At 49.5% G+C, this 12165-nt stretch overlaps 1 protein-coding gene across 2 annotated transcripts in view; it reads right to left on the bottom strand.

Moving 5' to 3' along the window:
* Window positions 1-740: 740 nt before the first annotated feature.
* THAP4 (THAP domain containing 4) overlaps window positions 741-12165 on the bottom strand; it is an 11948-nt gene continuing 523 nt past the window's right edge. Inside the window, exons 1-5 of one of the 2 annotated variants that reach the window (XM_009077322.1) lie at window positions 8984-9023; window positions 4180-4339; window positions 3510-3619; window positions 2412-2515; window positions 741-1050 (exon numbers count right to left, since the gene is read on the bottom strand). In XM_009077322.1, coding sequence (XP_009075570.1) covers window positions 931-1050; window positions 2412-2515; window positions 3510-3619; window positions 4180-4339; window positions 8984-9008 — 519 coding nt within the window. In that variant the 5' untranslated portion in view covers window positions 9009-9023 and the 3' untranslated portion in view covers window positions 741-930. Of the gene's footprint in view, window positions 1051-2411; window positions 2516-3509; window positions 3620-4179; window positions 4340-8983; window positions 9024-12165 lie in introns of those variants that run through there. The other variant, XM_009077321.1, reaches the window with a different exon arrangement.

Genomic DNA, 12165 nt, shown 5'->3' on the forward strand with positions numbered 1-12165 from the left:
GACACTGAGGGCCACACCCAGGCACTCCCCATTCACCTCTGTGACACAAAGCCCATCCTGCAGTGGGCTGCACACCTCAGCCTTTGCACAGCTCCCTCCCAAGTGATCCCTGTCCGTGCTGGGTGTTGTGCCAGCCTCACACTCCCAGAGTGTCAGGTTGGAAGGGACCTCTGGGGGTGACCTGGTCCAAGCCTCTGCTGTAGACCAGCAGCAGTGCTAGTCCTCTACCTCCCTCATTGCCAAGGCACTTGGTGACAGATTGCATGAAGGTCAAACGCTGTATTGTGATTCCAGAGCTGGAAAGAATTGCTGAGGTCGATCCCCTCTGTTGGCACTTTCTCTTCTGTCCATTGACTCACAGTTGTCCTCCAAACTCTTGTAATATTCTCCACTGAAGCTCAGCAAGGTCTGGCCCTGACCTCCAGCTCTGCACCAATTCCCTTCAAACTGCTGGTCAGCACCATCAGGATCAGAGCCTGCAACTGTTTCCCCTGTCTCACAGCAGGATGCAGGTGCTCCCTCTCTGTGTTTAAGCTGAGTTTCATTGCACAGGCTCTGGGAGTTCTCAGGGTTTGTCCCTGCAGTGCAAAACCCATTCCCTGGTGGTATACAGGCTCTCCAGGAGGTTGAAACTGCAACCCACCACCTCCTAAGGAACAGGCAGCACAAAGCCTCTCCCCAAGCACTGCTGAACAGCACGATGCACACCCCACCTGCAACCACACCAAGGACACAGCCAGAAAAATAAAAGCTTTTTATTTGTTTTTTTAATATACCATTACAGAAACATCTGAGCAACATTCTCGAGAGGACAGACAGCTCCAGGGCCCTAGGGCTGAGCTCTGGGCCTGGCCAGGCCACGCTCCCCATCTCCGCGGCTCCGGGAGCACGACGTCCTGCTCCGTGCCCTCGGACCCAGCACCCATAGCATCAGGGTGTCACCTTCTTGTAGGTGATGTGGAGGTGCTGAGTCATGGGCTGCGTAGTGGTTGCCATTGAGACAGTTTGTTCGAGTTTCCCATCGGAATTGAGCCTGAATTTTCTCGTAATCTAAACAGGAGGTAAGCAAAGGAATAAGGAAATCAAGCAAACAGCAATCCATGGGCTAAATCCCTTAGCTGTGTTTCTACCTTCCCTTTGCCATCCTTGTGCCTGCTGTGGAAGGGATATCCTCGCTGCAGCCAGGCAGGTAAAGGAGGAGCTTTCTCCCCTAAAGAAGGCTGCCCTGTCCACAGTTCCAGCTCCAAGCTGCTATCCATGGAGCAAGGTACAGGGTCCTGGCACTACAGCTGACATCACCTCAGCACAGACAGGCCAACATCCATGAGTGGCTCCCAGCTGGAGGCTCAGGGAGGTGGATGAGGCATCATTCTCTGCAGGTCCCCACACCACCTCAGAGCGAGGCAGGAGATTACCACATGGGGAGGTGAGAGCATCAGCCTGCACCTGCAGCCAGGTGGGGCTCAGCCTGGGCAGGAGGGAATAGCACTGCCATGCACTGGGAGGGCTGCATGGGTAACACTGACCCCATCTCTCCACCCAGGCAGGCTGCAAGCCTGTCTATGCTGTACCAATCCTTGAGAAAGGCAACTGGGGGTTGCCCTGTGGGGCTTGACCAACTGTGCAGGTAGAGGCATCATCCCTGGGTAACAGAGGAAACCTTGCCATCAGATTTTGTTAAGCTGTGCTTTCACAAATTTATATATTAAACCTGCTTTGATAACACCTTTGATGGTGATTCTTCCAGCAACCTAAACCACTCACTCATGACACAGCCCTGGCCTAGGGAATAGGTCTTCCTGCCTCTGCTGTCTATGGCTTTATAGCACATAAAATCCAGGTTGTTAGAGCTTGTCCAACCTCACTGTCCTCGGCTGCTGGTCAGCCTCCACCTCAGGTGTGACACTGGGGATTCCAGCAGTAACCTCAGGTGTGACACTGGCAATTCCAGCAGTGACAAGGTGGAGCTCCAGGGAAAGACAAGCATTCCTCAAATCTCCTGATGAAGCCAAATCCTGGTCACACCTTATGTGTGTACCCTCATACCGCGATCAGTCCAGAAGACCAGCATTAAAAACTAACCCCACTGCCATAAAAGGGTATTCAGACAGGATTTTTCCTAACCTCTTCCCTAAGGACCTGCTGCTGGCCACTGCTGGAGACAGGATTCTGGGCTGGCTGGTTTGATTCAGCCCATCAGTTTTTCTCTCAATGATCCCTCAGGATCTCATAATGTACAAAATACCTTCTGAAGGCTATTACAGAAAGGATAAGCCAGGATGCCATGCAGTATTTCCAAGAAGTCCTGATGGCAGTCTGTAATTAAAGCACGCTAATTAACCTATCCTCTCAACTAGACTCCTCCTGGGATGAGCAATGCTACGGGAATTGCTCACTGTGTGTGTACTCACCTGCTCTACATGGGGCTTCTTGGCAAAGGAGATCCTGGCTATGGAGTGAGAAGCTATAGACAGCTCCTGTCCATTCACCTCCCCTTCCTCCACCTCCACCAGACCTATGGAGAAGCAAGGGCATAGATAAGAGTTATTTACCCCCTGCCAAGAGGGCTTAGAAAAGTGAGAGAGGGACTTTTTACACAGGCAGATAGGAATAGGGCAAGAGGGAACAGTTTTAAACTGGAAGAGGAGAAATTTAGATTAGACAGAGGAATAAATTCTTCCCTGTGAGGTGCTGAGGCACTAGCACAGGTTGCCCAGAGTAGCTGTGGCTGCTCCATCCCTGGGAGTGTTCCAGGCCAGGTTGGATGGGGCTTGGAGCAACCTGGGCTGGTGAAAGGTGTCCCTGTCCATGGCAGAGGTGGGACTGGATGAGCTCTAAGGTCCTTCCAACCCAAACCAGTCTGGGATTCTATTAGAACATCACTCCCCTGGAAGAACAGTTTTATTTGCCCTAGCACCTATTGATAACTGCAAATCCACACAACCTCAGACATGGAATGCTGCTCAGAAAAATCCAGCCAGGCTTACACCATGTGGGATGAGCATGCCATCACAACTGGCACTTTTCCCTTCACACCTGCCATTCTAGATACAAGTTGAAGCATCACAGCTAGGGTTTAACACTCTCACTTATAATAATTAAGATGTGGCTCTCTCTCCTTCAGTCCCCATTAGGTGTGTAACAAGCACCAAAGTGCTACACCCACAGAGTGGGAGATTCTACTAGTTTAGGAGCCACTGTGGGTTCAGTGCCAAAGAGCAGCGAATGTCCACAGGGAAAATTAATTAACTGAAACCGTAAGAGGTGAAAAAGTGATGAAAAGGCACAGCGGCGTCAGGACCTCTTTTCCCCACTGTGGGTATCAGGTGTGTATCACAGAATCATTAAGGCTGGAAAAGACCTCTGAGATCCTCAAGTCCAACCTATGACCCAACACCACCATGTCAACTAGACCAAGTGCCACGTCCAGTCTGTCCTTAAACACCTCCAGGGCTGGTGACTCCACCACCTCCCTGGGCAGCCCCTGCCAGTGTCTCATCACCCTGTACCTGTGTTCTGGGCACTGATGAAGGCCACCTTGTTAGTGTCAGGTTTGAGGCGGATGAACCCACATTCCCGGTGCATGGGCTTCCTGGTGTCCGGGTGGAAGGCATTGAACCTGAGGGGAAATCAGGACACAAGAGCTGATGTTTGGTGCACTGAAAAGACACTGTTTGGCCTGGTTTCTTCTTATATAATCACATGAGTTCCTGCAGTATTATTTGGAAGAGTAGAAGACTGACAGCACTTCTTGGTCAGGAGATGTAAATGTGGCAAAACAGTTACTTTGCAGGCAGAGCTGTTTCTTGGAGCTGGAGTTTGTTAGTTATGTTCAGGCTTCTCCACAGCTCCCGGGTCTTTCTAAGAGCTAGCTCAGAAACTCCTCAGGAACTCAGACAGATGCTGAAGCCATGCTCTGTCTCAAACACCTCCTTTGCTCACACTGGAAGAGGGAGGTGCAGCTCCCTTGTTTGTTCTATCTGTGAGAGTCCCACAAAGAATGCCAATGAATCACAAGTTTCCAAGGAAGAGGCAAGTCAGACTGTGCAGTCACACACCATGACACCAGCTCATTTGGTAGGTGAAAATGTGTTTGCCATTGATAAAGAAACACAACCAACAGACCTCCCTGGAGCTGTGCCTGCTCTGGTCCAGCAGCTGCTGCCAACACAGACTTACGAGAAGTTGAGCATGGGCTGTCCCACGTGGGAGATGTGCACTTCCTCCAGGTATTGGAAGGGCTTCATTGTAGGGAAGGTGCCATCTCCAGGTGGGTCTGAGAGCCAGGTGCCCAGCATCCAGGACAGGGGCTCCATCACAGGGTTCAGCTGGGGAGTCTCTGTGGAGGAAGAAGAAAGGAAGAAAGCAAACTCAGGGCTCTGTGCTCTGCAGCTGGCAGGAGGAGAACACAAAACACCTCAAACAGCCCAATGCTTTTCTCCAGAGCAGTGCCAGCTCCAAGGTGCAAGGGGACATGGAAAACAACAAACAGCCATGGAAAGTGTGTCTGTGTCCAAACCTGCTCCCAGCCTTACACATAGCACTCTTCCACGTGCTCCTTGTCTGACTCCTCTCTGCAGCCTGATCTGAAGGGAAAGACCCTTCCCCTCTGCACACAAGGAAGGAGAAGCCTGAAATCTCAGACTAAATAACCACCAAATGATAATTACATCTCTGATGTTCTGGCCTGATTTTTCTCAGGCACTGAGTATGCACCATTCCTGTTCGTTTTGGAGACCAAGGAAACGGGGAGAAATCAGCTGCAGGGAGAAATGAGGACCTAAAAAAGTGATGCTGTGGGTAAAAATTTGCTTGATCAGAGTTCCATTGTGCTCAGTCCCAAAGGTAAAAAGACTGACTGAGGAGGAAGAGCAGAGAGGCCATCCCTGGAATGCCAAAGGAGGGGAACAGCAGCTTTCCTGGGTAAAACAGACCACTGGTGGGACTTACTCTCCCACAGACATGGGCTGGGAAATCCAGCAGACACATCAGCAATGGGCTGCTAATCACTCTGCTTTATCCTGAAGCAAGCGAAGCAACACCAGAAAACATGAGAGTTCACTAGCCTGAAGCATTTTGCAAGCGAAGGAACACCAGAAAACATGAGAGTTCACTAGGAAATAGGTGATAAAACCCTATGGTCAGAGCCAGACTCTGCAGGGAGCATCCTGCCAGCCTGTGCATTCCCTACCAGCTTCTCTAGGAGTTGGGAAAGTGTTCCCACAACCCATACAGCAATGCCAGCGTACCAGAGCAACCAAGGAGCGTAACATTTTTTGCAAGCGAAGGAACACCAGAAAACATGAGAGTTCACTAGGAAATAGGTGATAAAACCCTATGGTCAGAGCCAGACTCTGCAGGGAGCATCCTGCCAGCCTGTGCATTCCCTACCAGCTTCTCTAGGAGTTGGGAAAGTGTTCCCACAACCCATACAGCAATGCCAGCGTACCAGAGCAACCAAGGAGCGTAACATTACTTCCTGGTGCAGCAAAGACTTTAACACACTGATCAGTGATCTGATAACAAAAGGCCAAAAGAGCTATAAGAAACCCCATCCCTCTACACTTCTGCTTAGGAACCGGCTTCCCTGGTGTTTGCCTTCCACTCCCTCCTGCAGACACTGCATTTCTTTCCAGGCTTTTTGCAGGCTCAACTCCCACCGTGGAGAGCAAGAGCAGAGCTTTGGAAAGGCTGGAAGAGCCTGCAGCCTGGACTGCTGCTGCCCTCTCCTGGGTCAGCATCCCAGGAGCAGGATGCTCTCTGTCACCACGGTGCTTTAACAGGGCACTTCCTTCTCTTCTGCTCGCAGCATCTCGCAAAAAAAATAAAAAAAGCCCAAAATGAGAACTGAAAGGAATGGCTCTAGCCATTCCCACCCTTCAGACTCGGTTATAAACCAAGAGAAGCCAAGTTTCCAGCACCCACAGCTTGACCCCACTGCCCTGCTGTGCAGCATCCTGGCTGGAGGTGCCTGACTAGATGAGATGGTCTCAATTCCAAAGAGCTGGAATTCCAGCCATCTGAAATGATGTAGCTGTCTATCCTGAAGTCTATGGCACCTGGGCAAACAACATGGCCAAAAGACCATCAGTTTTCCAAACTGGATAGCCATGTGAGTTTTTTAGTTCCCATGTTGCTTGGAGAAGCCAAGAGCAGCAGAAGTGTTGGTGGGAATAAGGAGCAGAGAGTGAAGTGCACGGGAGTAGAGACATCCTGATCTCATTTCATGCAGAGCTCTTCTTAGTACACTATTCAGAGACCAACACAGAAGGTAAGTCCTTTTTTCTCCCTGGCAGCCTTCTGTGCCAGAAGGCTGGGCTGGAGAGTGGAAAAGCAAGAGAAGAGGCAGCCAGGAGAGAGGCTGAGTCCATTAAAAAAAAAAAAAAAAGTGGTGATTTGAAATTTGCTTTTTATGCTGTGTTGGGACAGGAAAATGCAAGAATTCTGTAGCAACAAAAAGCCAGGTTTAAAGAGGAAAAGACCTTTGCTGAGCTGCTTTGTTTCAAAGTTCAGAGGTGCAGTCACTGTCAAGAGGAGTTTCACTGAGGAAGGAGCCTGTACCTCCCTTTTCAAAGATATCAACTCTTGGCACATCACTTTTGCAACCAACCTGCAGAAATCAGCCATGATGCTCGTGAGTCCCAACAGCTTGGGAAACAAAGCCACAGGCACATGAGCAACCTGATCATCTTGATCCTCTCCTTCAGGAAGCCACTCCAGCCAAATCTGCCATGTCCAGGTCCTGGGGTCAAAACTCAGCTCCATTCCACCACGTGAACCCCCTCCATTCCTCCAAACTCAAGGATGGACAGTTTCCACATCTTTCCCATTCCCAGAGGGTTTAGAAGCCAAATCCCAGCCTGCACTGTACCACAGGGAGGCTGTGACCAGCTGTCCAGGCTCTGCACCAGGAGGCCCAGCACTGTCCCTGCCCTGAGACAACCCAGACAGAGCAGCTGGATAGCCCCTCAGGCCATGGCTACACAGCCTGTGTGGCTCTCAAGTGGGATCCCTGGCACAGAAAAGCTATGCTGGCACAAATCCTTTATCAGTGAGCAGCCAGCTGGTTGCTAACAAGGCAGCTAACCTACTCCCCTGAGCTGGGAAACTTGCTGCAGGAAACCTGAGGGGTAAAAATAAACCCACCAAAAAAATCCCAAAACAAAACCAAACCCAAACTCACAGAGTCTTCAAAGTGCAGGGTCTGCAGCAACCCTGGGCAGCCTCCTGCAGTCCTTCCTTCAGCTGAGCTGCTCACTGGACAGAAATCACCATCAAGGCTCTGGTAATTAGGGAGCAGCCTCGTTCAGCACACTGTGGCCACATTTCAGTACTTTTCAGCCACATTTCAGGTGGCTTTGCACTCTGCTGCCCTTCCCCAAGTGCTGCATCCCTTTGCACACTTGGTTGATGCTCTCCCCAGCACACCAGTAAAACATTCCTGGCATGGACTTGCTCTAGCTCCATCTCTGCTCTAAAAGCTGGGACTGTGGTTGTAGTCACAAATACTCATCTTGCAACCTTAGTAACTAGGTTCATGGCCAAGCACCAATGTGTTATTACCCCTGTGGTTACTGTCAGAGTTCTGCATTACAAGAAACAGAGAAAACATGTTTTAAGTTACACTCTGTTGTGAGAAACCCAAATACCCTACCTGAGCTCACCTCAGTCTGACTTTCTCTGGAGTTTTCCTTAGTTTGCTGTTTCATTGCTTCCTAGCTGCAAGCTGGGGTTTTGTTGTGAGTCACTGCCTACTCGCTGCAGAATTAAATGCTCAATGCACAAACTCTATAGGCTGTTAGGGAAAAAAAACCTGGAAAAAACAAGACCATTTCACTGGAAAAAACCCCAAACAAAACCAACAGCAGAGCAAAAAGTCTTGTTTTCTCCCTTCCAACTACCTTTCTCTACAAGGGGGAGGTCAAAGAGATTTCTCCCTCAACCAAGTCCCATACCTACCTGCACACTGCTTGCTCCATGTGGACCATGAAGCAGTTCACTTCCCACTCATATGCTCAGGCCACAGGTGCTGTGAAGTCTCACCCAGCCCCTCTCAAGATGTCTTCTGCCACAGATTCAGCCCCACTCTTAGCCTATGCACATGTATTTGAGTGGTGAGACACTGTCCCAGGTTGCCCAGGGAGGCTGTGGCTGCCCCAACCCTGGCAGTGTTCAAAGGCAGGTTGGATGAAGCCTTGAGGTGGCTGGAATGGACAGAGCCCATTGCTGATCCAGCCCTGCTCAGACAGGTGCAAGCACAGCACCTCCATCCTTGCACAGCCCCACTTCTCACTGCCACTGAGGAACAGGATTTTGCTGCTCGTTTTCTGCAACATAAACAAAAAGCCTGTTGCCACCACGATGGGAAACACCACCTCAGCCCAGGCATCAGGACTCCACCTCAGCACAAACCCAGACATCTGATGTCTGAGTCCTGCTTGTCCCCAGGGTACACCAGCTATGCTTCATTTGCATGTAGGAAGTACATAAACATCTTCATTTCTACCCTGGCTTTGTACGAATATCTCAAGACAAACCCAAGCTGCAAGGAAATATGATTTCCTACAGATTCCTAGCAAAATTCTAACCATTTTTCACATGGACTCATTCTGCAAACTCTCCTGCCTGTAAGATGACCTTGATGAGAGCAGACATGCAGCATGGAAGAGGTTCCACATACGCCCAAAGTGCCAAATGCTAAGAGCTTTACCTCTCTGATGACCTCAGTGTCTGGCAAAGTCATGGAGCAGATCATCCTAAGTGCAATCACACAGCACCTCCAGGATGGACAAGGGATCAGACCCAGCCAGCATGGGTTTAGGAAGAGCAGGTCCTGTCTGACCAACCTGATCTCCTTTTATGATCAGGTGACTCACCCTGGTGGATGAGGGGAAGGCTGTGGATGTAGTATACCTGAACCTTGAGGTCTCTTCCAACTCGGTTGATTCTATGACACAGTCCCTGCAATCCCATGGGATCATACCTGTGTTTGCTTCATGCCCAGCCATACTTGCAGATATTCTGCTATTCCTCTGTCTCTAACCTCCTTTGCCCCCAGAAAGTGCTTTGCGCCCGACAAGATGTCTCTGAGGGAAGTGATCTCATGCTTGGGTAAGATGTGATCCTGCTGCCTGCTGGGAGATGTAGTTTTATAAAGGGACCAAACTAGAGCATTTTCAGACAAGGTGATAGTGCGGAAGGAGCACCTGGGATCTCCTGCCTGAGCACACACCATGCAGCAGAGCCTCAAGAGCTTTGCACGGAACACGATGGTCACACAGCACTTGCAGAGCAGAGGACAGTGCTGTTACAAAGCCTCTCCTTCCCCAGGACACAGTACCCCTACTTGCTCACAGGCTCTCCCTAATTTCCCCCAGTGCATCCCACTGTTCTTCAGAAGCTGCACCTAGCCCTGTCCTGCCTGGTGCACTGTGCCTAAGCGCACTGCTCTGTCGATGGCACTCCTCAAACTCTGGTCCTCCCACCTCGGGAGCAGCCCATGACACACAAGGAAACATTTTCCTACCAAACAAGCAACCAGACTCAAAGTTTAGATGCAAAAGGCACTGTCGTAGCTCTGCCTGTGCAGGAAACAGCCTGAGGCTTCTCCTAAACCCAGTCAGTCAATACCCCTGGTAAGACAGGTTGGGAAACACTGCTCCAGCAGGAGCCACTCACCCAGCCTGAGTCACCAGCCTGGATACAGACAGCATAAATCATTTGTCTCATTAGAGGAAAACAGGTGAGAACCAGCACCTAATCAAAGTTCTGCTCAGTGGGTGTGGGCCCAAAGCTCGTTTTCATGCTCAGGGGTTTGTGGAAGTGGCTGAACATCAGACAGGTAATAACCTGCACGGTCACTCCAGTCAGGGACTTGGCTTACACTCCCAAGACACTGCCTTTAGCAGGAAAACAACATGCAGGCTCAGGTTCACAGCTAAGAACATCACCTCCACACACATCAGATGGCTGGGGACAACTGAAGTGGAGCTACTCACAGATTATCATCATTACTAACCTAACATGTTACCTGACTGTATTTTGATGAGTACCAAAGAGCCTTTCTCCCATTCAGCCTTGTATGACAGTAAGACTTAGTGTGTGGGCATGACCCAAGCTCTGTCCAGCTGCACCTCATCAGATGTTTTCCCTGCCATGAATAATTGCCATGAGCATACAAAAAGCAATGCAAGGCAGAAGAGCGCCAAGAGTAAGCTAAAAGACAAAACAGATAAATAAAAAAAGCCAGTCACCCACCACCTTCAAAGAAATCACCAGCCAAAGGGTTCCACACAGGCCTCCCATCACACCAAGCCACGACCTCCAAAACGCTTCGTTTTCACATATTGATCTCCAGTTTAGTTGATAAGAGATGGCAGGATGGGGAAAGAATTGGTCAATTCATTAAGAAAATGACATTTTCCCCTTAGAAATTAGAGTATGCAACTCATGTATTAAGAGCATCTTCTACAAGAACATAAAATTCTCACATTATTAAAGACGTATGCATAAGCACATCCATCTCAGAAAGGAGGGGAAAAATCACAGTGGTTACCAGGGTAATGGAAAACATCCTTAAAGACACTCTTTTTGCCACTAGTGTCTCAGTGGAGGTGTTCCAACAAAGCTAGACACTTGTTCTCATGTACATAAATGTGTATATGATACATGAACAACAATTACGGAACCCTAACATCGTACTTAATTATCTCCTTTAGTTTAACATCCAAATGATACAAAAAACCCCCACAGACCAGAAGGTACAAACAAGACCATGCTGATTTCTCATGGGGCAAAAATCCTTCTTCCTCCACTCTAGCCCAACCAAAGTGAATTTTCCCATTCATTGGAAAACTAGATATTTTAGGCAAAAGCAGTGCTGGGCAGTGAATTGTGTTGGAGTTTACTTCTTGCACTTCAGCAAGGAGGAAGGCCATGCTGTAAGAGCCTGGAGGATTTGCCTGGCCTGCCAGCATCACCTTTCTGGCATGTCTAACAGCTCCAGAAGAAGCCATGAAGTTCCTCCCCTGAAGGTGAGGTGAGAATTAGCCATCAGGGGACACACAACACTCCGTGGGTGATGACAGCTCCACGCAAGCCCCATGTCACACACCCTGCACAAGGCAAACCGACATTCTCTCAGCAGCCACACAGACACCAAACGTCACCAGCCTGTCCTAAACTCTTGCCCTGAATTGCACTTTGCAGCCAAAGTCCCTGTGCAGAAGGTGGATGTTCAAACAGGAAAAAGGGTTATGGCCCTATTTGGCTTCTAAGCAACAAAGGTTTTACATGACCTCATCCCACACTGAGTTTCCCTGTGCTTTCAGGTGTTTTATTAGTGTTTGTTTAATTGATAGAGAAGTTGTTCTCCATCTCTTCCTGTTTTATTATCTTCCTCTGCCTTCTGAAAGAGGAAGTGATCAAGACACACACAGACCTTTGCTCACCAGTGGACACCATCAATGTCATGTTTGATACCTCACTTATACTTCCTATATCCTGAGTGCAGTGTCTGAAATCCAAGATCAAAAGTACTTCTTGCATCACTGCAAAAGAACACAACAGTTTTCCCAGGCTCCTGCTGCCATGACAGATCATCCACACACCAAAAAACATCCCAGGCACGCTCCAAAGGAAGAAGGCAAATCCCAACAGATGCCATTGAGTCACAAACAAGTGAGAATAATCCAGGAGGGGGAAAACTGAATTCGTCAGGACAGTTGTCTGCAGCACCACAACCCAACTTCCCAGGCTCCTATGAGGACAAGTTGAGAGCTGGGGCTGCTCAGCGTGGAGAAGAGAAGGTTGTGTGAAGACCTCAGAGCAACCTGCAGGAGCTGAAGGGGCTCCAGGGAAGCTGCAGAGTGACTCTTTGTTAGGAACTGCAGTGACAGGACAAGGAGCAATGGGGAGAAATTGAAAGGGGTAAATTTAGACTAGATATCAGGAAGAAGTTTTCCCTGTTCTGGTGGTGAGACACTGGCCTGGGTTGCCCAGGGAGGCTGTGGCTGCCCCAACCCTGGCAGTGTTCACAGCCAGGTTGGATGAGCCTTGAGCAACCTGCCCTGGTGCGAGGTGTCCCTGCCCATGGCAGGGGGTGGGACTGCATGATCTCTAAGCTCCATTCCAATCCCTGAAACTCTATGATTCTATGATTCCACA

This window comes from Acanthisitta chloris, unplaced genomic scaffold, assembly GCF_000695815.1.
Source record: "Acanthisitta chloris isolate BGI_N310 unplaced genomic scaffold, ASM69581v1 scaffold1886, whole genome shotgun sequence".
NCBI lineage: Eukaryota > Metazoa > Chordata > Aves > Passeriformes > Acanthisittidae > Acanthisitta > Acanthisitta chloris.